Raw genomic sequence first — 24,893 nt, 5'->3', positions numbered from 1 at the left:
AAAACAAAAAAAAAAAAGGTTTTTTAGCTGGATCGGTTCAACCGGATCTGACTCATCAGGCAGGCATGCAAGCACTTGTGTTAGCACTACAGAGGAGGCAGCATAGAGAGAAGGAACAAACTGCCAGAGGGCATGGGACCACAGAAAATGTTCATCAGCCCATGTTCTCATGCTTTGCCATTGTTCACTTTCCTATGAAAAACACTTTCCTATTCATTCCCACCTCCACACTGCTCTCTAGAAGGCAAGTGACATGTTCCTTTTCGAGATTTCACTCTACACTTTCATGGTCAGCAAAAGGATTTAAGTCTCAGCAGGGGCCAGCTGACACAGCCGCTAAGATTAGATCCCAAACAACTATTTAAAAGCCTCATGGAACCAGCAAGAAAGGGCAAAGAGCTAAAGTGTAAGAATAGAGCAGCACTGAGTTCAAACGCCTCTGTTCTTTCTTATGATAGCCAGTAGCTTCATCATGTCTGCAATAATAAAATAAAGCATCTGCAGGACCACTGGTATTTTGAATGGGATTAAAAAATGAAATGAAATTATGGACACTCATTTCAAACCAGGGCTGAATCTCTTGAATGAAAGACCCAATAGTTCTCTGATTATATATCTGTTTAGGAGGTCAGGTGTTGGTCACTATAGGAGTGGTCCTTCCCAGTACCAGATGAAACCATTTTCTGCCTTGCCATTGAGGCAACTCAGTCTTTTAACTAAGCTAAACTAGATCCTTAGCTTTCCCAGGGGAAAATGAGTTAAGTGATTTACCTGTATATATCATTGGCATAGAAAATTATTTGGGCTAAATGCCTAATTTATTGGTGGATAATGTGGTCTTTTTTGAGTCTTTTGCTGGTAAGCTACTCTTCCTGCAACCTATCCGTAAGAACAATAGACATGTGTATTTTTTCATCATATGGACATAGGCACATACTGGTCAGCTTCAAGATCCCGAGTGAGGAACTCCAAAGATCAAAGGGGAAGCTTTTCTTAAAGAACAATTTGGGGTAAAAACGCAGACTTTTAAGCTATGCACAAGTCACACTCAGTATAGGTAGGAAGCATCCAGATCCCTTTGCAAGTGCTTCATCATGGGAACTAACTCTTGGGTACAACAATTTTGGCCATGTCCCTGTCAAGAAGCCCTGCAACAACTGCCAAGGAGAGTGTGAACGGGAGGTTTGAACATGAAGCTTTCCTTCCCCTGAGACAGCGTCCACCCAGCACCTCCCAAGCTGTAAGGAGCTGCACCCCAGAAGGCTTTGCTCTTTAATCTCCTCCTAGGCTTGCTATGAAGTAGCAAATCCTCTCTCTTTGCCTCCTTGTCCAGATCAGTGTTTTGCAGTCCCTGGGTGCTCTGACCTTGCTTCTGCAGGCAGCTCAGCAGCATCAGTGGCTGCACGCAGACAGATAGTCAGTCCCTCCCTCTGCCAGAGCTATCAGGTTTTGCAAGGGCTATAATAAGAATGAGAAGTAAAACCCCTCAAATAAATAGGAAAAGATAAGGAGGCAGATAACTATAATTCTCATGACTGATAGTATTACTCAATTTAGACATTAAAATTCTAGTTAAAGATTTAAACCTTGGATTTACTGAGCATGCTTGTTATTAATTTTGCCTACTCAGACTACATTGATAGCAGGTAGGTGTATAATTTTAAATGACTTTGAATTATATTGCAAGTTAAGTATTGCAGAGACAATGATTATATTTTTTTCCCAGGCAGCTGATGAAAGGCCTTACAGGATTTATTATTACCCTTCTGAAGTTTTGGGAGGAGTGTTTACTAGATGGATCCATAGCCTGTATAATTTCCCACATTCCTCTATTAAAATGATATCCCTAATCCTTGTTCCGTAACTCAGACATGACGCATAGCAGGTCCCCACCTCTGTATCATTACAGTCTTAATTCCTTTCTTTTCAGAGTTTCAACCAGAGAAGATTAGTGTTCACTCCTCTTGCTGTGGTTTCTGCTCTCAGCCAGGTTACAGAAATCACTTTTTTGGAGGACAGAGGCACCGTGGGGAGTCCCCAGAGACCCTCACAACATTACACACACAGCAGCTCCAGGAACAGCCTGGCACAAACAAGAACCAGGGAGTTTCCAGCTCCCTTCCATTCTCCCTCTCTTCAGCTTGATGGAAAGTGGGGTATCCCTGTTGTGCTGAGCCCTGGAAGGACTTTCAGTGAGACCCATCAGGAAAAAGAAGTGGTTCAGATAACAATGTCAGGGCTTGATCCATCCAGATATGGCTACGAATGGCAGAAGAGATTTCCCTTTAATGAAATCAGTGGCTGTGACATTGCTTCACATAATACTAACAACAACAATAATCATAATTATTATTATTATTATAATAAAACAAAAAATAATATAGATGAAGATACTTATTTGGGGGAAAGCTTTTGAATGTGTGTGGGCTGTTTTCACTCTGCATACACATATCTGCATACCGGAGAAGGAAGAAAGCAGTGTCAAAACAGCACCAGTGCAGGCAGTCAGGAAGCAACTGTCAGCAACAGTGAAAGCAGTTTTGCTCATTGTGTTCTCTACCCCATCTACACACATATGGATAAATAAACTGTTTCACTCCCATGACAAGTCCATTGAGCTCCTACCAGACTTTCGAATTCTGAGTTGACCCACCAAAATTCAAAATGGATTTTCTTGGAGGTAAAACCCCCCATTGAATACAGAAGCTGTTATTTATTCTGTCCCATCTTTGTTTTAATGTCAGTGAAAATGCAAGTACATTGGAATATAAAATTGCACTTTCTAAATGCAAGCTCATAGTTCAGAAACCTGGGGTAAAACATCATCTCTGCTGAAGTCAATAAAAAATTCCAACGGACTTTATTGAGACAGGATTCAATACCTTAAAATGCTTTAATATTAAACTGAGTACTGCTCAAAATACCAAAGATTTATTGGAAAGCAATACCAGGGCATGTCATGCCTTGTCATTAAGATTACCTTGGACTCATTATCACTTTTTCTCTTAACTGAATTTCAAAGAGCAGTATTAGACGGCCGCTCATATTAAGGAGTCCTGTTAAAGGCAATCGTGCTTCATATATTATACTGCTATTTAAAGAAAACTCTTTATATCGACCACCTAAAAAGACAAATGCACAAAACCAGAATGGAGGAAGACGTATTCTAAAGTGTCAAATAAAACTCCCCACCCTATGCTTTCTTAAACACAGGCAAAATTACTTTTTTCTCTTCTCTTCTCTTCTCTTCTCTTCTCTTCTCTTCTCTTCTCTTCTCTTCCCTGATATGATGATTTAATTTTTCAATCAAGTCAAAGCTGGACTTTCACTGAAGACAAAACTTTAAAAAAAAAACCCCACCAACAAAATGAAGATATTTTATTGATGATGTGTGTGCATGATGATATTGTAACTTCTTAAAACATCTGTCAGAAGAGTGGAAACAATAACAGATGTTAATATGAAAGGCTGAAACAACAACAGTACATTTGCCTGCACATTTCCTGAGCCGGTATAGCATGGGAAAGCAGTTGCTTGGAAAGCTGTCATTATTTCCTCTTGTGTTGTTTAGAATAGACTTATAAATGCAGTCAGGTGTTACCATCAGGAGGAGCTGACAGTTTGTGGCAGTATAACCCTTGTCTTCCAGTGAGCAGGGAAATACAGTGGGAATTGTTTCCTGGCTGCCTTGAAAGTGACAGCTTTTAGCAGAAATATTCAGACTTCTTAAATGTAGTATGCAGTTAAAGATTAAGAGCTAATCTTCTATTCCTAGTTGCTTTTGCGTTGCCAAGACTTTCTCAATTCACCAGTGACCTAATTTTTAAAAATAAAAATATTGTGACATAGCCATGATCCAAAGCCTTGGCAGTGTGAGGTTCATGTTTGAACTTGATGATCCTAAAGGTCTTTTCCAACCTAAATGATTCTGATTCTATGACATGCTCACTTCATCCCCTAAGGATGTTTTCAGACCACAGATGTGAACAAGGAAAATTGCCCAACTAACATGAATCTGAGTTTATGTCATACGGAAAACTGATCCTCTGAATTAGGCAGGGACCTTTCTACAGCATTTAGTGGGATTTTTCAACCCTTTCTTTCCGTTGTGGATGAGCAGCAGTAAGAGCACTTTAGTGCGACCCATAGGCAGTGGCAAGGCTTAGCTTGCTCTCCCTGCACAGCTTCTGTGCATCCCACTTCATCTTCCACTCCCTACACCCATAACTCTTCCCCCACTGGCACTGGCCAAAACCAGACTGGTTGTCTCAAGTTCTTGAGTACATTCACAAACCCCAGTAACTAATTTAGATCGTTGTTGCTGTTGGCAGCACTATTTTAGTTTGTATTCCTTTCTTCTGCTCTTTTGTGTTTTGTTTTTCTAAAGTATATGGGTTTCTTTTAATGTGATATCTCTGTGCAAACGTATGCATCTAAGGAAGGCAAAAGAAATTTATTGCATTTTGGCTAATACAGAGGAAAGGGGAAATTGCCTACATAATGAAACAGGAGATGCAGTTTTAACTGTGTCATTTCTCTCTCATCTCCATAGTACTGAATACACAAATATAAAATATATAATCTACCTCCTCCTTCAAACATATCAACGTACAATTAAAACCCACAAAGCTTGACAACCTGTTGTCAAGTTGTTTAAGCAGTTGTTTCAGAATCTGACAGACAAACTTATAAACAAAACGTAGAGCACCAGATTGTGGAATGAGGCAGCATTATCACATGGCTTCCTCAGTTATCTCAAAATTTAGAAAACAAAAAAGCAGAGGAATACTTTTTGTCCTTGAATAAATAACAGTTTAATTACATTATAGAAATAAAATATGATATGGTGGGAATACACTGAAAATCTTACAGAAGTACTATTCTGCTATTGGTAGGTAAATGGTCAAAACTACTTTTCATGACAATCTGAACAGTACTTGTGTACAAACTATTATACAGGTTGCTAATGAAAAATATTCCAACAGTTGCAAGGATGTTACCAGCTGAAACAAACATCTAATGATACAATATTCTTCTAAGAGGAAGTAATAATGTTAGATTTACAGACAATAAAGTTATGTTCTCCACTTCGAAACACTGGAAATAAAAAACTCAGGTAATTCTATTTCTTTACCTCATATTATCACAAGGAAAGATTTTCCTTTCACTATGAAATAGCATCCCAAGAGACCCTGGAAACAGTTTATTCAAAGGTAGTATTTGAGATGTCACAGCAACTTCCACAATTTTCCTAGTCTACAATTACAGACTTTTTAGGCCACTGCTTGTAGAGATGACTTTTTTTTTCTCACTTATTTACATACATTCAGCCCAATAACAGCAGGTAAAATGCACTGCCTATCTCACAATAGACACACTAAAATTTTCATCAAAAGGCCAGTGCAAGAAGATGCGGATAATGATTGCACAGCATTGAGGAGATTATATTATACAAATATACAATCAGACTGTTGAGAATCTAACTCTGCACGCGTGTGACACAGATGGTCTTCTCGGTAGATACGTAACACTTGGAGTTAGTACACAGACATAACTGCAACAAGGGCTGGTTGGTTGATGATGATGGTGTGGGTGGCCATGGAACACAATATCGTTTGGCTGTGCTATCACTAAGTGAGGGTAGGCAACTGCAAAGTAGGACTACCTAAAGCTGAAGTTTAAGTACAGCTTTTCTTGGAACGGCAGCAGATTTTTCTAATGAAAGAATAGTTCTACTTAGTGTGCAACATGTAAGGAAATTGTTGCCGACTCTTAATAAATGGTTCTAAGTGAACCGATGCAGTTCCCAGAGCTTTAGAAAAACTCATTATGCAAATAAATGATGATGATAGACACTAATGTTTCACAGGATGCTATTTCTTATTATATCAGTAAGCACCAAGTTAAGTGCCAAGACAGCCCCATTGTCCCATGACTTATCATGTAAAATTTAGAACTTGAATGCACAATGAAAGTCCACAAAGTTTGCATTTAATTCACAAGAAGACAGCTTCAAAAATGGCTCTTAAAATACCTTTACATTTCAAATGGGCTTCCCCCCCCTCCTCCCAGAGGACTTCTTTAGGATGGATTAGACCTAGATATAAGAAAGATCTTTCAGGAGGACTTGTACAACCTCTGGGAGTCCTCTGCAATACACAGGTTTTGGCTGAGTGTGGTGGGCCTCTTGAGAGCATGGTGCCCTGCCCTCTCACCCAAGTAAGCTGCAGGGGAGGTGGGTGGAGGAGGAAAGTACCCCTGTCTCTTCCAGCTGTTGCTCAGAACGTGACCTGATCAGATCTTTAAAATGTCACCACTCATCAAGCCTGAACTTGGAGCCACTTGCATCCCTGCAGAGTCATCGGTGGAAAGGGGCTGGGCTGCTCTGGCCTGCACTGAGGCATTAGAAATGTCCCAGGAATGTCATGGCAGCCGGAGACCCTGGGCTGCTGCCCTCCCTCCCCCTCTACGTAAGACCAACGACGAGTGGCAGGGCAGCGTGGATTTTGTTCCACTCACCCTGTGCCATGGAGAAAGTCACCCCTGTTGTGGCAAGTGTCAGGCTGCTAGAAGGCTAAGCTGTGTTTGCAGCTATTTTGGCAGAAATCAGTCAGAAGGGTGAGGGAACAGTCCAAAGAAGCAAGGCAGCAGAGAAGAGGACCCCAGACCTTCTGACTCAGAACAGAACTACAGAATATCCATGCCTCAAAGACTATCTCGTAATATGTTCCTTGTGACAGTCTCAGGCGGCAGAAACTATCCCACCATGGAACAGAGTCACCATCTTCCTTCAATAGTTTCTTCCTTGAAGCTGGTAGTGTCAAACCTTGTCACTGGTTTCAGCGAGACTCGCCTCATTTCAAGCTATCAGGTTTGACTACTGACAGCCTTAAAACAAACTATCATTTACTTCTGGCTTTCTCAGTTTTCAGGAACACCACTGACAGCCACAGCAGTTGTCAGTGTGGGCTCATTCCATGCTCTGCCTCTTTTTTCCCTTATTCTCAAGAGCAACTGAAAGGTTGCTTTCTCTAGCACATTGATATACATCTCAGAGTGGATTGAGATGTTCTTAATATGGTACTTTCATCAGTAATCAGTTGGAAGAACTCAATTTTAGAAACAGAATTCATGTGCAAAGCGTGCAACAAGAAATACAGTTACATTTGGTTATAGTGTCCTATCTTAGTTATGCTACCGTGACTCACACTGATTAGTATACTTACACACACACACACGCAAACACACATACACACACAGATATTTATTTATATACACGCTCACACAATAAGAAAATGTCTAAGTCTGACAATATTTCCTCCTCTTTTAGTGAAGACGGAAGTTTGGCATCTCAGGCTCTGAATCTGCTTAAACCTGAGATACAGGAATGTGACACACTTCAAATATACATCAACTGCACAGTGATAACATGGCACTTTGAGTCTGACACATGCCGTCTTCAGTGGTCCAGCACCAGCATGTGGTTTAAAACCAGTTACCCATTAAAGGAGCCAATATCCGGGACATTTGCTTTTCAGTGTTCGTATTCACGCAACACCCAAGAACAGGGCAATAGTCTGTGCAACCATAAACATCCTTCTGCATAAATGCAGTGGTATTTAAAAGTCTGAACCAGTGCTTTCCTTTCTCATATTCCTCCTCTATTCCTATGTTGCTGTTACTCTCATATGCATGTGAAAATAAAAGGTAGTTGGGAAATAATTTTAGTAGAACAACACAAAGCCTCTCCTCTAAGTCCACAGAAGACCACTAAAAGTATAAAATTTCATAGGAATTCTTCAAATACAGTAAGTGTTTTCAATGGGGTTTACATATCACGTTTCACATTATTTTCACGGAAGTCTACCTTATCACTTTGTTTAATTAGACAAATATCAATAACACGTAATAAAACAGCATACAATTCACAGGACACGACACATTTTACAAAACCTCTAAAACTCAGCACTGCCGCGTTTGGAAAAAATCAGAAACTCCTATTACAGACATGAAATACACTTTACATGGAAATGAACATCATGATTACAAGGCTTTTTCTTCTTATTTGATGGTACTGGTTTAGAATGCATTATTTTTCAATTAGGTTTCACAATTTTTCTTCACAGCCCAAAAGAAACCATTGCTAACCTGGTATTTTCTCTGTGCTCTTTCAGGAAACATTATTATTCAGTAAACACTTTTTGAGAAAAAACTTGTGAAAATTTAGCTTGAACACCTAATTGTAAAACCTGAAGAACTGGCTGATGGTAATGCTCTTAACACAATCATTGCTCAGCTTACAATGACAAACCAAAAAATATTACAGGAGGGTACAAACACGTTAAGCCATGGGTTTGGTTTTCTCTGTTGTTGATTTTTTTTTTAAAACTAACTCCTTCTCTCCCAAGCTGAGAAGTTTCTGACTTACAATGCTTCAGCAGTTGTGTCTGTGGAGACAGACATGGTAACTTTGGCAATCTTAACTGTGCTCTTAATGCAGCTCTCGGCAGCCCTGTGCACGTTCCCCGCATTGTTGGCATGTTTGTGCTGGCAGTCAGACTCCATGCTGTTATCAAGGGGCTGTGCTGTTCCTTTGCAGGTGGGGAACATGCTGCGGAAGGCGTGTCGCAAGTCCTTGCTCCTCAGAGCATAGATGATGGGATTCACTGTTGAATTCAGCAAACAGAGCATGCTACAGAAGGCAAAGACAGTCTTGATAAGCTTGTTCATTTTCCCAAAGACATCATACACCATGATGGCGAGGAGAGGGCCCCAGCATATGATTAAAACGACTAGAATAAGGACCAAGGTTTTGGCTAACCTGATGTCCATACGAGTTTGATCAGGCCTAGTGATCTGTACCTTACCATCCTCTGTTGACTGAACGATTATGCTTTTCTGTGTGCCCCGCTGAAGCATGCGAACAGCGTGGCTGTGAGCCTTCCACAGTATGTACATGTAGGCATAGACAATGAACAACAAGAGGACGCTGGTGACCCCAATCCAGAACATCAGGTACGTCTCATCGATGAGAGGGAATATGTCCGAACAAACAGAATTGAGCTTTTTGCAGTTCCAGCCGAGCAGAGGAAGAACGGCTATTACAATAGCAATGGTCCACATCACACAAAATGCTACAACAGCCTTTGGTCGAGTAACAATCCTTTTGTAAGCTAGTGGCCTGTGTATAGATATGTATCGGTCTATTGCCGTGAGGAAAAGGCTACCTACGGAGGCGGTGAAGGAGGCTGTAACTCCACCCAGTTTGAACAAGAAGACGTTGGGGCTATCCTTCCGGTGGAAAACATGGAAATCCACAAAACTGTAGACAAAAATGACGCTACCCAGGAGGTCGGCCACAGCCAGGCTGCCAATGAAATGGTAGGAGGGTCTACACCGGAGACTTCGGGAGTGGAGGATGACACACAGGACGAGGAGGTTCTCTAGGACCGTGAAGGTGCCCAGGGTGAGCGACAGCACAGCGATGGCCAGCTGCTGGCTGGGGTTCAGGATCATAAAGCACTCCATATCCATAAAGTTCTCCCCGCATTGTATATTCTCCTCATTATCCTTAAGTGTGGACAGGGACTTGTTGTAAAACTCTGTGATGTTGACCTGATCTGAGGGAATAATGCTCAACAGGGGATCATCTCCCGTAGTCATTTTTTCTTGGAAAGGATCACCCCTGAAGGAGGAAAGAGGGAACTTCTGGGGGTAGTACCCCAGCTTGGATGCCATGTCGCCTTTCATGTCTTCGTACTGGATGTCGTTGGAGGCCACGTAAAGGAGATCTGTCGTGATTGTTCGGAAAGTTGTATCTGCGAGGCCATCTAGGACTGACTTCATAACCCCAGTCTTGTTGGTTTCAGAGAGACTTGGGGGACAGAAAAACACATCGGAGGAAATCCTATACAGGGAAAAGATCAGACTTCATTAACATAAACAGGGAGACAAACTCCATAAACAATTTAGTTGAACTATGTCAAACAAAATCAACCCTTCTCTTATATTCAGTGCAAGTCTAGGCTTTGCCACTGTGGGAATAAGGGTGGGTTGAACACTTAGAAAGAAATCACCTGGATTTCACCAAAACTGAATTACATTAAGAAGTGACACGAAAAACAGAGGCACAGGGAATCAAGTGTTTCACAGGAAAGCAATTCTCATTTCTCATTAAAACCTTCTGAGCTGCTCCACCAGAAAGATATTTTTCTCTAGATCTGAACTTGACTTCTGATTGCAAAGTACCTTGCAGACCAATATTCCTTGGGTTTGCTTCATTTAGATAACACCAAGTACCACTGCAGCAGTAAACTGAATCATCACCTTCATTACTTTTCTTTCAAAAAGCACCAAGGGTTTTGAAAACTTGACAACAGAGAGGCAATGGGGACAGAGCCATGCACTCTAAATTTCACAGTTCACTCAATATGCCTGTATATTCACATCAGCCAATTACAGCAATCTGAGGTCTACTAACATCCTGAATTTGCTATTGCAAATTTATTAGCAAGGGATTTAACCTACAAATATATAGCTTCATTACATTCATACACAAAGATTACTCTATTTCTTCCTTCTGCTAATCAAACTAAGGTAACTGGGATGTATGGGCTATATGAGGGAGGCAGGTTGTTACACAGCTCTGTCCACAGTTTCAGGAAAGGTAATCAGCACTGCTAAGTCAGTGAGAGAATCAGCAATCTGCCCTGTATAGACCAGAAGTCTCATAAACATGGAACCAATTTTAGGGCAGAGTGCAGCTCTGGCCAAAACTCTCCAGGCAAAAGGGACCAGGAGCCACTGCTTCTGTGAGAAGCATGGTAATGTAACTTGTCCTGCTGTGGACACCCTCAAAAACATTCTGTCCCCTCAGAAACTGGGGGGACCCAGCAGAAGGTCCCCAGGTAGTCAGTGGTCTGAGTCCTGTCATGTTCAGCCTTTGCTCATGGATAGTGCAAGGTGCAACTCCTGGTCAGGGTACCCTTGGGAGAGGACCCTCATCAGCACCTGACAAGTCTTATAGCTCTTCCTATGCAGTACTTTCTCCATAGAAAATTCCTTGAATATGGATTGAACACCTGCTTTAGGGTTCCCTTCTACCACCTGAGTGGATGAGAGTGGTCTGAACATAAATGAGTCAGAATTACTGCTTTTGTGTGTAACAGATATTCTGCATCTGCTATGGGACATCTAGATGATTACACCAGCAAGAGGAGCAAAACCAAGCTTCTTCTTGGTTTTAGAGTGGAGGAAATTGTTTGTGACACTCAAGAAACCCCAGATGAAATATATAGGCTTGCACTGACTTAACCTGTTCACTTTACACAAGTGACAATAAATGGCTAGAAAGGGCATGAGAGACTATCTGCCAAAACTCAGAGTACTGATCACCTCAACTCCTAAAGAGAAGATTTGCACAATAGGTACCACAGTTCTGTTTTCCCATGAAAACTATGGGAAAGCAGAAAAGGATTCCTCTCTACAACATACCAATAACTTAATAACCAATAACTTAAAAGCGTAAGAAATCAGGAGCATTTCTAAAAGCAGAGATCATTTGGCTGATGATATATTTATCCTGCCCTTGCTTATAGCATCTGAACACTCAAGACTTTTTCCACAGTTCTTTAAAGTTTTGCCTTTCATTAAGCAGGCCTGGACATTGATAGTTAAAGGGAATATAACTAAAGGGAACTTAGACCTTCAGGAGACACTGCAACTCCAGTGCTGCAAACAAGGATGAGTATAAACAAACCTTACTGGGATAGTCTTAACACACAAAATATACTGGCTGAGTGAGCTTTTGCAGATATAGTTTGCTCAGCAAGTAACAATATAATTATCAGACAGACAGACAACATTAAGGAATTTAATTCTGAGGGCATGAGCAATGAGGGAGAGAAAAGTCACTGAAGCATACACTAAAAATGAACAGCAATCATCTAATAGATAAGGTACTTTTCCTCCAAAAGGTGCTTTACAGCAGTTCCTAGAGAATCTACACGTTGCAAAGATGACTCTGCTTAACAAATTTGCTTTGGGTGAAGTTTGGCAACTTTACACTTGGCATTATAACACCAGTTTAAAATCAGAAGTGAAGCATGAGTTATTAATTTGAAAACTACCCAAAAATATTAAATGAAACAAGTAGTTCTAAAAATATGTTAAGATGGCTGTGGTATCCTCTGTTATTCCAGCTTATTTTTGACAGAAGAAAGACAACCATCTTAAAGATTAAAGCCACAGCCCCATGTCGAGAAGATTATGTCTGAGGAAAGCTTCAAAAATTGTATGCAACTGAGCACTTCTGCTAGACAGACAAACAAATTGTTATGAGGTAGCTGGTCCCTGCTGGAGTCATGTCAAGTATAGACTCGTCAGAATTAGGTGCCGTGCCTTTGTTTGAAATACAAATGAAAAAACACAAATTCCTGTGTGTTCTTTTGAAGGTGGCAGTGAGTTATGTGACAGTATCACTATGCATGCATATGCTATGCTAACAGCACAGTTAATGGGATCAGGAGAGGCAAGTCTTACTTTGAATTTCAATGATTTTTTTTTCCTCTGTATTTTTACATTGAGATTATTACAGTAATTTCTACCTTATTGTATCTGCAAAGAGAGTTTTCTTTGGGAGTACTTGGGAGTTCATTAGTGATGTAGTTTAGGCTTTGGGGGATGCTGCTGACATTAATTTTGGTTTTGTTTGCTGCTGGGAATATAATAATTGGAAATTTCTAGCTGTATGTGTGCATGCACCTATTCAAGCAGCAGTTGATTTTTATTAAAGTTGCAGTAAAACAAACCATTTGCCTGATCTGGAATTGCATTTTACAGGAAATTCATTTATTTTAATTTAGATACCAGCTTATCCCAGTATAAGCTCACTACTGAAACGCACTGAACAGATCAGCGAGGTTTTCCATGGCTGTCTAGTGAAAGCAAGACTGGACCTTTGGCACTGTGGTTATCAGGTCACAGCCTGAGATGCTGCACGATTTGACATAGACTGAAAAGGCAATGGCAGAAGCAGTGGTCTTGTTCTTGGTCTTTTCATTTGGTCAGGTGCACATCCCAGTAACACACACATTTTTTCTCTGAGCTCTTCTGTCCAAACCTGGCGTGGCAAGCAGGCACTGCAGACAAAAACAGACACCCCATGCAATGTGGCCACACTGCTCTTTGCAGTTGGCTTCAACACAACCCAAACCCATGCAGCCCAAGAACACAAACCTATACTACTCAACACCCATGGTGATCTCTACATTAAATACTCCAGAAGCCCCTGTGGCCTCTCACAGCCTCCCTAGAGAACAAGCATCCCCCGCACAGATCTGTCCTCTCTGGATAGGGCTGGAGTGATGGCTGTGTGCTGTGGCAAGGTCCCCTCACAGACAGAGCAGCAGTGACGGAGAGCCACCCTGCCCTGCCAGAATTCACTCTTTCACCAGAACCTTTGAGTTTTCAAAGCTCTCAGTTTCATCTCTTCCTTAAATGAGCTCTACTACCTCACTCATTTTAAAATAGCTTTTAAAGGACTGAAACATTGATTAAAGATGAGGGAGAGCGTGCACTGACACCGGCACTCAAAATTTTTGACGTGTTTCCACGACTGCACGCAGCAATTCACAGCAAGTACTGAATTATGATTACAGATAAAAATTAAAAAACAGACAAAAATTTCAAGCATCTTTTATCTTGAAGACCACACCAGAAAAGGAAAAGCTGAACATCATTTTAGACCTTTCTCGGGTCATCCAGCAGCTGCTGAAGGGCACTATCAGACCAGCTGTGCGAAGCGACTGCCACTAGATGGAGTGGCTTTGACAAACTCCCAGCTTAGCTGTCTGCAGAGACCTGTATTCAACTTCCTCCAGCCCTTTTTCCCAGCCTACTTTACCGGTGATCAAATATATGAGGTTTAAACATCACCTGATGGTTGAAGACACAACTTTGCCTTTGAAGTGAAAGAATTAGTGAAGAGTTGAGGGGGCAAGTCTTACTACTGCCCTCCACTGTGTGGTTACATCCTAAAAGATGCTAAGATGGTATCAGAATATACATACATTTTAGGTAAAATAAAAAATACATAGTATATAAAAGGGAGAATTACACCTCCCATGGACTTCTTATTGGTCCACAAGACCAGTTCACTTGGGAACAAGAACGTGACTTCAATAAAATGCTATTACCTATCTTCTCCTGCTGTTCTGTAGGAGAGGGAGGGCTGGAAAATTTTTATCATTGTCTATAAAAAGGGCTGAATTTATTATTATTTTCAAACCAGGATGATTGATAGAGCAATTTTAATAGCCTGAATAGAAGCAGTGAGTATTTGTGTTCTTCCTTGGAAAGTAATTATGAGCAATACAATGATGCTACTGATAACTGCAAAAATGTTGACATGGCAAGAAAAAGAATCAAAACTGGAAAGGGAAATCCACAATCAAACCTTTCTAGCTTCTATTTTAGAAAATATTTTGATCTCCATGTCTATACATTTGTTCTGTGATAATCACAGTTAATTAAGAACAGGCTAAAGGACAAGTAAGTAGAAATGAAACAAGTTTTGAATAGACAAAAATAGGTAAATGTACTCTCCTTGCATACATGTTGTAAGGTTGCAAATTGTTCAGAGAAGGGCTTTATCTTCTGATAAGTTTGCATAGTGCCCAGTACACTGGGACTCCTACCAAACTGGGTCCACAAAGTACCATCATAGAAGAAACAGAAATTTATACTTGTACGCAGTCAGCTGGAAAAGTGTGAGAGAAATTAGGTTTACCATGGTAACTGTTGGCCTTTAGGAATTAGAACTGTCCTATAAAATGAAAATTTATATGGCCAATAATTACCTTATCCCATATGGCGATGAACAATACTGCTTCGAGGACAGAACAAGGTTTCCAAGCTGGAGAAAGAAATGTGCAGACTGAGAAATGGCATTTCCAGACTCAGTAACACTGAGCAAGGAAAAAACACATGTTGACAAGAATGTGAAGGCAATGTTACTCTTATACTATTTACTGGTTTACTACTCTATCTCCAACACTGTGCTACTCCTAGGCTATAAATGGCAAAAACGCTGTCACTCCTAATTCAGGAAAACTTGCAGTCACTTCAGTCAGAATTTTCTCTGTATGAGGGATCAGGAAGGAGACAGACACCAGGAGAGGACCAAATGAGGGATATTATCTTCTAGATACAGCAAGGCACTATCAGCTATGGGGTAAACTAGGGCATGCAAGTACTGAACCAAATTTTGTTCTTATGTAACATGATCATATCTTTGGCAAGTTGAACCTTAATTAGCAAGAAGCCACAGCTACACGGTTATTACATTAATTAACATACCGTTTGCACACTAGCAGAATAAGGGCTGGACTGTTCCAATTTGTAGGCAAACAGCCCCTACGTGACACCCCCCAGCATCCAGCAGCCGACAATCTGAACAACAAAAACAAAAGAAGGGGGAAAACATGGCGTTAGTCAGTGGTGGACAACGTTTTGAAAAGAAATAACACTATTTCCTCCCTCCCAAGTTTTGTTGGTGTGATGTGTGTACCAGTTTTAGCACAGGTGACTTGCATGTACAGAGAAAAGGAGGCTGTGCCTTACCTCCCAGACAGCCAGGGTATAAATGTGTGTCTAAGATCAGAGAGGTTCAAAAGCAAGGCTGAAGTCCTGCTCCATTTGGTGCAGCCAAAGGACCTAAACTTTGCTCTCCTGAAAGGCAGGTCAGTGTGCTGGCAGCCTCTACATTCTGCTGCCCACCTCTAAACTGCTGAAGTTGTTCCATGATGGATCAAGAGTTAACCATCCAGAAATAAAGGCACCAATTGATATTCCAGGAGGCAGGGTGCACATCTGGAAAGTGAGAGGCTCAGCTTGAAGCCCTTTCTCTTAACTAAGCAACTCAAGGATGTGTATCCTGCATCCTACCCAGGCGCAGGGGAGGAAGAGCAGGTACAGCTGCCCCATCTGCCTGTGAAAAATGGCCAAAACTCTTGAAGTCAGTCAAAAGCCCTCAGCTTATAAAATACAACCCCTTACACACACACTGACTACCAAGTTGGAGACAAGATGAAGTAATGAAATCACAAACCAGCAAGGGGACCATCAGGGTCTCATTAATGGGAAACTACAGCTACCTGCTCTGCCCAGCTTTTGGGAGAAACAAGGGAAGGCTAAGGTGTCTATCTTAAAATGTGGGATTTTAATATCTGTCACAGTTTATATATCTTAATTTCATCTAAAGATAAAACTTTGGAAGAGAATTAAGTGGCTTGCTGAAGTATGTAAGACTCGGATCAAAGGAAACAACTGAGCAATCATGAAGCAATTGTGACCTGGTCGCTTGCTTAAAATCAGCTCCAGTTTAGGGACTGGAGTCCCAATAAATGACTTTCCCTTCTCCTTTCCAAATACAGCAGAATGAACAGGTAATACAAAAAGTTTGATACAATGCTATGGTACTTACATTTTAAAGAAAATGGAAAAGAACTCATTAAGCTGGTCAATTTTGAACTCTCAAAGTTTTTCTTTTTCACAAAAGGGTTTATCTTGGATTTCAATATTCCAACAGAAAGCGTATAATTTCCAGCCTCTTCTCTAGCCATTCCCTAATGCTAAAAGCTGCAGGCACTTACTACTGCTGAGCAGAATTGACATAAATGTTAAACAGGGACAGAGAAGTCCAGCCAGGTGCAAGAGAGATGGGAGCTGAACATTCATGCTCCTGAAAGTACCTAGAAGAAATGGCAGTTTAGTACACAATGTGTAGTTTAAGGGAGAGAAATAATTTGAAACAACAGAGCAGGACATAAAAGACCCAGAGTCCGCTGGATGCTAAATGCTAAAGGTCTTCAGAAGAACGTAATGTCTAGAGGATGGAACTGGGTGGAAAACACATTTATTAGGAAGCAAAAAAAAAGAGAGAGAGAGAACTACTCCAAGAAAACAGCTTCCATGTAATGGCCAGAGCAGAAGAGAGAAGGTCAAGAATTTGTTGCAGCAGAAAATATTAGTGAACTTTATTAAAAGAGTAAGGATTAGAGAGAGAAAGATAGCAAAAACATCAGGCTCCAGGGAGAATGCTCATAAACTGCACAGAGTGTATGTCTGCTTTTTCATCCTCCTGCAACAAACTGGCTGTAACAAGTTTTAATTAAAGACTTCATGAGATAGCAAGGAGATGCTAAGAGCAAAGGTAATGTGGGTTAAGCTTTTGGTGTGATGAGGATTGGTAGGAGAGAGCAAAGATAACTATTGTCCCCATACTGGAAATAAGACATCTCCAGGTGAGACAGAAGCAAAGTGGGGAAAGGTAAGAGAGGAAGACCCAAGTGGAAGAAGCCCCTGTGAGGCAGAGATGCAGAGAAAGAGAAGAGTTGCCTTTGTGATCACCTGGAGGAAAGCAGATCGGGTGAAGGAGAAAACTCACAAGAGAAACCCTCCCTCCTCTTCTGAGCTATGCGAACTTCAGACACCTCTGTAAGCTGAATGATATAGCTAGTGGGATTTTTCATATCTCACCATAAAGAAAGAACAGATCCACTGCTCTGCAGGCAGTGACTTGCTCTTTTGAAAGTCCATTTCTGATCTGTATTCAAGCAACGAAGGAAGACGCAAAGGACTCCGAGAAGCCATCTTTGGTAAGGTCAGAGAAAAGGACAGCACTGTACGCACAGACAGTGGGGACCAAGCTGAGGACTCTCAGGAGAGATCAGCTGAGCAAATTTGGCCAGGGATATTAATTAAAATCAAACTGTTTAAGGAAAATGAAGTACAAGATATGGACCTCAGAGGTGAAAAGGAGGAGAGTGCTCAAATGGAGCCACTGAGTGACCCATACAGCAGATAAACACACCAGAAGTGAAAAGGGGGTTTACATGCAATGACAAAAAGTTAGTGCATGGAAGGTCAGCAATACATTGCAAGCAACATCCCTTCTACCTCAGTCTTCAAGAGCCTACTTCTCCAAAAAATTATTATTAGGCCATCAAGTACTGGCAATGCTCAGAAGCTAGGTTAGAAATGCTTTTCGCAAATGCTTTTCACCATCAGCATTAGTGAAGGACAAAAATATGCACTCCAATTAAAAAATGTAATGCATTCTTTCATTTCTGGAGCTGCCTGGCCTTTGATAAGATTTAAATAAACTCAGATAACTGTCTTCATAGTTACATTCAAAATATAATGATATTAAAATATACTGCCTTCACATGCACAAACAACTTGTGAAATTATTTGCCAGCATATTAAGCCACCACACCAGATTGTTTGGCAGTGGTGTATGTCTTCAAAATATGCAGATGCTTTTCTTTTTTTAAAAAAATGAGAGAGCAAGAGAAGAGGAGAAGTGAGAAAGAATTACAACAGAATCTGATATCCAAGTAGCCAGAATGACAAATTGTAGAGACTCCAATCAATATTACATCAGATTTGGAGAAATAGTTAAAATATACTGAGAGATCACAGAATATTCTGAGTTGGAAGGGACACACAAGGATCATCAGGTCCAACTTTTTAAGTGAGTGGCCCATACAGGGATCAAACCCACAATCTTGGCATTATTAGCACCAGGCTCTGACCAACTGAGCTAATCTCAGGGTGGCAGTTATGACTTTTTATTTGTATGTGTGTATATATAAATATATATTTCTATGCATAAATTTACAAACAGGAATACGGAAAGAAAAAAGTCCACATGTCTAGAGGAAGAAACACTGCAGTACTGTTTGTCATGCATAAACTCAAATTTCAAGTGCTAGAGGACAAGCAGACAAGCTAGAACTTTAGATATAAAAAATATAGGCAAGATGAATATCCTTTTGAATTCCCTTATACACAGCCTTCCTGGGGAAAAGCAGGAATCTAAACCTGGTATATCTATCACTGAGTTATTTTGCATGTATATATACATATGCCATATGCCATTTACTTTTCCAGGCACATGTATTGTCTGGACTTCAGTATTACATTCCTTAAAACAGAGGTACAACTGACTAAAACCAATGATTTCTGAGAGCATGTTTCACATATTCAGCACAACAGGAAGGTGGGAGACCCCCAAGTCCCTAAACACAAACTTTGAAATGCTTCCTGAAATGCAGAAAGATGGAAACTTCCCCAGTGAGGGCTGAAAGGAAACTGACAGTACAGAACTGCTCCTGCTCAGGACTCTGTAGTGAGTTAACACGTCTTTCTTATGAATATACAATTGCCATAAAACAGTTAACACAGGATGAGGTACTACTTGATGCCATCTAGCCTCAACCTACACAAATAATACAACATCTGAATTGTATAAAACATCCAGTTTCACCAAACAGTCCAATCACAGCATAACAAGTAACCATTATACTAACATATCCAGTAGTGAAATATCTACTTTGTCAGTAATTTGGATGTTGCTAGCTTGATCAATAAAGGATGTTCCTCCTGAAGAGAGGCAGAACCAGGCTTGGAGTGTGCATCACCATAATGCCCCTGCATGAGGCACAAATGGCAGAATAAAATGTGCTCCAACCTTATGTTGCAAACCCAATCATTTTTCATGAGCAACAACAGCACCTTCGGGAAAAAGGAAAAAAAAGTTCTCTCTAACGAGAAATTGATTTATAAGTCATTACAACCATTTCAAAAGGACAGGTCATAGCTGGTTTCAGCGAACATTAACAAAGCCACACACTTTCAAAGGGCCTCAGTTCTGGGGGGGAAATTCTTATCCCACCAACAGCAATAGGATGTGCACTTTTGGTAGCAGTACAGTGTCATTCTAGAAACGGAGACATAAAGAGCAGTACTGAGAAGACAGGTTGTCACATTTTTAACTTTGCATTAATAACAAATGCTCTTGCTGTCTACTCTGGCACATTTGCAAGCTTGCTTTTAGGTACAAGGGGCTGGCGTTCATTTCCACTATAGATAAGAAAACAAGAGCAGCCTTGTTATGATTAAAAGGGTCTATTTCCCTCTGCCTTCTGTCTTCTGTGTCCATCTGCACAGCTGCTTTGAACTTGGCCAAATCCCAGTGTTAGGGTCGCCCACAGCACATATTTTAAATCATCATCAGACTTGTGAATTTGCTGCTAGAGAAAAATCTCCAAATTCTCACCTAAATGGTCGATGAGTGGTTTTGTAGAACATCCATCATTTTACACATTTTACACATTTTTTACATCATTTTACTATTGGGGAAATTGCACCAAAAAAATGCAGAAAAACAATTTACTGTTTCATGAGAAGACTCAAATAAAGACAATATAGACATCTGGAAAGAAATGAAGAGCAATCACTGTAGAGAAAAATGAATTCTGTGGACGCCTAGGTAGATAACTGTATGACTAGAGAGGTCATAAAGTCTGCATCTGAGAAAGAAGTTACAGTAATTTCTCTCTAAAGGTGCAGAATTAGAGAAACTAGGTGAGTGGAAGACAGTGCACAAGACTTGCAGAACCATGAATGGCAATGTATTTGTAAAAATCTCAAGCAACACTACATTAATATATGGGTTTGGATTCTCCGTTGCCTCTTCATCTCCTCACCTACCTCTACTCAACAGAACTGAAAACCATGCCACCTCTCCCTCTCTAGTGCGTAACACTTTCAGCACCAAAATTCCCAGTGGGATGACAGTCTGCAAGCACTTTGAGACCACCACATTAAAGACTGATAGTCAGAAATGGCTTAAAAAAGAAAGAAAGAAAAAGTTATTTCTTTCTAAACTTCCACTTCCCAATCAGAAACTTGTGAACAGGGGAAGGGAAAGAAAGGCTTGTATTGGCTAAGAACTGCCATTCCCTAAATAGAGCATGAAAGCTTTTAATGGGGTCTTTTATGAAACTGAGCTAACATCATTCACCAAAGAACAACAGCCAGGATCAAAGGCATCCACCAGCTCATCCTCGCAATATTGTAACCTGCTTCCACCTCCACCTTGAGTTTTATAGGTATTTTGATTTGATTACTGTGGGTTTAGGTGTCATAGAATGGTTGGCAAGCTAAATTCACAGCAAATAAGTCGGTTTCCTTACCTAGTCAACATTTTTTTTTCCCCTCCTGGCAACAGATGCCTGGCTCAGTCAAACAATTATTGCATTTATCAATTTTGCTTTAAAATGGTTTTATTCAAATGGTTCTGCTTCTTATTCCAAAGACCAACAGAAAATAAAGCAAAGCTGCTACTGGTTGCTACAAAACTAATTTTAACCTCAAGCAAATCAGGAATTACACATTCATGTTCTGAACCATTTAAAAATGCTACATTCATTTCTTTTACAACTGATTTAATAAACTCTAAGCCTGCATAATAAATATTCCTATTACAGTCACAGAGGTTTTTTTCCTTTCTTGGGAAGGGAAAACCCATGCTGGTGGCTGATATGAGGTGTAATGAGAAAAGAATTAAGCACACCCAAGTAATTTTTGCAGTGTTGCACATTTTGTTATTAAATATCATACTCAGCATCACTTTGATTCTTTGAGTGATCCTGGTACATGTTAACAGCAGTGCCACCCCCAGCAGAGAATGTTATATTCCTTTAAGAAAGGGTGAACAATAACAATGAAAACAAGATGATACATCTAGGAAAAAAAAAAGAAACATTACTACACCTTTAGCAGGTTAAAAAAGCCACACTATGTGTTTTTTTAAAAACTTGCAGATACTCAAGGAGTATTTTGCTATCTGGCTCTATGTTATAGATGTCCCTTTATCTTCTGAAAGAAAAAAAAAACATGTGCCAAAACTGTTAATCTCATCATTTGCTGCCACACGGAAAATAACACTGATGATAATTTTAGATAAAGAAGGAAAACTACGGACTTCATCTTCTGACACCATTTTACTTAATCAAACTGCAATCACAGTAATGAGCTCTCTCCTACCAAAGGCTTGGTACATACCTCATCCAGGGGTGTTCTCAATGGAGATTTGCAGATGCCTTTGAGACAAAAAGATGCCCATTTAAAATAAGCCCATCTGGCTCAAAATTATGTCTCAACAGCTGAAGATTTCACATGACAAACGCTGCGTGAAGTTTAAAAGGCTCACTGTTTTTCGGCTGTCTCCCCACCATAGCTCCGAATTTCAGACAAAAACCAATCAACCAACCAACCAAAAAATCCTACCGGGATATTCTGAGGATGCTGGACTCCTAAGTGACACCTTTTAAGGGGAACATCATTGCGCACAAAATTACGAACCGCCTTTTATTTCGGTTACAGCGTCAAAGGTAGAGTTTAGGGAGGAAAAGTGCACATGAAAGCTGGGCTGAATACCACCCGCTGTAAAGCACCAGTGGGTCAGGATGAGAGGAGAAACCTCCGATGTCAGATAAGGTCCTGTGGGAGCCCGGGAGGCTGCCGGCTCCGCGCACAGAAGAATAGACGCGTGTTAACCATAACGCCACCAGCTTCCCGCACCCCCGCCCGCTGAAGGGCTCCCCTCGGCCGCCGGGTCCCCCCTCCTTCGGTCGGGCTCGCGAAACCAAACCCCTCTCCTCGGACCACCAGCTTTCCCCGGGTGGTCCCGGGGCACCCTCCAACTGGTCCCAGCAGCCTGAGGCGGCGGCGCAGGGCCATGCCTGGGGTAGGGGCGAAACCCGCGCTCTGCCCTGCCCCCGCCGCAGCGGAGGTCGCGATCGCCGCGGGACTCGGCGGCAGATCCTGGGGAGAGATGCTCCGCAGGCAGCTGTCTCCCCTCCGCCCGCTCCGCCGTCGGGGCAGGCGGTGTCATCCCCGTCCTACCCACGCCGCCAACAAACTTTGAGGGGGACAACGGGTCCCTGGCCCCAGACCGCGGGGCACTCGCGGGTCTTTCCTGCCCCCCCTCCCCGCGCCGTCCTTACCCTCTGCACGGCACCGGCCGCGTCCCCCGCCCGCTCCGGCCGCGCCGACCCCCAGGCAGGGAGCGTGAGCGCCGCCCCGCCCGGCCACCCCGGCACTGGGGAGCGCCGAGGAGGCGGTGCCGGTGAGGGGAAGGAGGAGGTGGGAGACTTCTCCCCCCGGCTGCCTCCCTTTCTTCCCTTCCCTCCCCTCGGCGCCTCCTTTCCGACCACCGTCGCCCTCGCTCTCCCGGATCAGGCGGCACGCCGGGCTCCACCACCCTGCCGCCGCCGCCGCCGCCGCCGCTCCATGTGCCGCCCGCCCCCTCCTCCTCCTCCGCCTCCGCCCGCCGCCGCCGCCGCCTCGGCGCGGGGAGGCAGCGCGGGAGCCGCCGGGCGCCCGGCGCGACTCCGGCACACGCCGCCGCTGCGTCCCCCGCTTTCCGCCCCGCTCCGGTCCCATTTATGAAGCCCGGCGCCCATCACGTGTCAGTGTGTGCCTTTTGTCCCGGCCCTGGCAGCGGCGGAGGCGCCCCGCACGCGCGGGCAGCGCCGGGGCGGACGGGCGGCGGCGGCCAAACTTCTCCCCAGGGGAGGGACACGGGGACACCGAGGGACACCGCGGGGGCGGGCGGCGCAGAGCGGGCCTCGGCCTGTGTCGGGCCGTGCCCCGCGGCCCCGGCCGGCCGTGGGCGATGACCGGCCGTGAGCCCCGTCCTGCTGGCGCTCCGCCGCGGCGGCCCCACCGCTGGCCGCGGGTAACCGGGCCGGGGGAGGCGGCGCGCCGGGCCCCGGACCAATGTGGAAGGCAGCGCCTCCTCTGGCCCGCGGGGGCGGACAGCGCTTCCCCCCCCGGGGGGCCCGGCCGGGCCACCCGCCGGCGTGGCCTGGGAGAGCCGGGCCGGCTCCGCGCTCGCCCCGGGCTTCGGGGTTGGCGCACCCAGGGAATGGGTGGGTTGGCGGCCGTGGCTGACCGCGTGGGGCGTCCCTTCTCCGTCCCAGTTCTTCCTGTGAAACACCAGAGTTCTGCCATCGTTTATTTCCCTTTTCCTCACTATCCTTGTGTCCCGCCTTGGGTGTTCTGGGGCTCATGCGACAGCCGTCATGGCAACCCTCAGAAGTGCTGAGGGGCGAGATACCTCCAAAGGCGAACAGGGAATGGGCACAACCGGCAAGCTGAGCTTTATTCAACAGCCAGTTCCTAAAGAGTGTAATATCCAACTGGCTTTGCTCCGTGTGCTTTTGCCTCTGCAGTGTCATAAATATGTATTTGTCTTCACACGAATTAATACAGAAAGATGATAAATATTTATCATTTGACATAGTGTCTAAAGACGTTAACTGGTCCATCCACCCATGGAGAAGAATATGCCATATTCCTTGCTTCTCAGGAAAAAAAAAAGCACTCAGGTCTTCCCAAGTGAGGGTTAAAGGTTTTGGGTGGCTGTATTTTTTAGGGGTGTCCAACTCAAGATGTCCCTGCCAGCTGACATTGACTCTTCCTCTTGAAGGCTTCTCAAGCTGGGCCCCCAAGATCTGAGGCAGCCAAAATCTCAGGACTCCATCCAGAAGATGCTCAGGAGTGCATCTGCTGAGGAGTACAGCCTCATTCTCACAATTCAGTGTTTTCCCTGCATTGAGTCCCATAGCGAGTCTGCAAGATCATAATTACTGCCTATAATTTTTCCACCACTGGCTCTTTCTGATGGTAATCGTTAAATTAACAAGAAAGGAGATAATTTCAATTGGCACACCCTGTGAGAAAAGTGGAGGGGGAAAAAAGGCTAACTCATTTGTGCCCAGCTTGAGTTTCTGGTATTAGTCCGTCTGTTTGGTCATTCAGAAGTGGTGTGTAGAAAGAACTTTGTTTAAGACTGCATTAAATCAGATCAGATTTCTCTTTGGCTGTGTATTTCAGAAAGTACTGACCTCTCCTCCTCAGAGGACTACAACTTTTTCTTTTTTTAATTCTTTGAAAGACTTAGATACTTTTGCTTTTAATGTGAACCTACCGAGTTAAACATCTCTTCCACAGTCATGGAGGGACACATTGCCTCTGCA

At 42.8% G+C, this 24,893-nt stretch overlaps 1 protein-coding gene across 7 annotated transcripts; it reads right to left on the bottom strand.

The window, feature by feature from the left end:
• Positions 1–4,789: 4,789 nt before the first annotated feature.
• Positions 4,790–23,200, bottom strand: CNR1 (cannabinoid receptor 1). 7 transcript variants are annotated; one of them, XM_027695551.1, is made up of 5 exons: positions 22,857–22,935; positions 21,913–21,950; positions 15,358–15,450; positions 14,859–14,966; positions 4,790–9,907 (listed from the first exon to the last, which is right to left on the bottom strand). In XM_027695551.1, exons 2-5 carry the CDS (start codon positions 21,915–21,917, stop codon positions 8,425–8,427), a joined length of 1,689 nt encoding a protein of 562 aa, XP_027551352.1. In that variant the 5' UTR covers positions 21,918–21,950; positions 22,857–22,935; the 3' UTR covers positions 4,790–8,424. The 7 variants fall into 7 exon arrangements, with proteins under 7 accessions (XP_027551352.1, XP_027551365.1, XP_027551384.1 ...); XM_027695564.1 differs by lacking the exon at positions 21,913–21,950 and having other exon boundaries at positions 22,857–23,200; XM_027695583.1 differs by lacking the exons at positions 14,859–14,966; positions 21,913–21,950 and having other exon boundaries at positions 22,857–23,200.
• Positions 23,201–24,893: the final 1,693 nt, after the last annotated feature.

The sequence above is a fragment of the Neopelma chrysocephalum genome, unplaced genomic scaffold (genome assembly GCF_003984885.1).
Source record: "Neopelma chrysocephalum unplaced genomic scaffold, ASM398488v2 Primary Assembly neopelma1_23b, whole genome shotgun sequence".
Classification (NCBI taxonomy): Eukaryota; Metazoa; Chordata; class Aves; order Passeriformes; family Pipridae; genus Neopelma; species Neopelma chrysocephalum.
The sequence above is the reverse complement of the archived record's forward strand: the minus strand, read 5'-3'. Positions and strand labels throughout refer to the sequence as shown.

Bases quoted from the DNA above. Each gene is read 5' to 3' on its own strand.
- CNR1 (XM_027695551.1), bottom strand. The intron at 14,967-15,357 runs GTATGTTAATTA...TTCCTTGCTCAG, and splicing joins ATTCTGCTAGTGTGCAAACG to TGTTACTGAGTCTGGAAATG. The intron at 9,908-14,858 runs GTAATTATTGGC...TTCCCTGTATAG, and splicing joins TCATCGCCATATGGGATAAG to GATTTCCTCCGATGTGTTTT.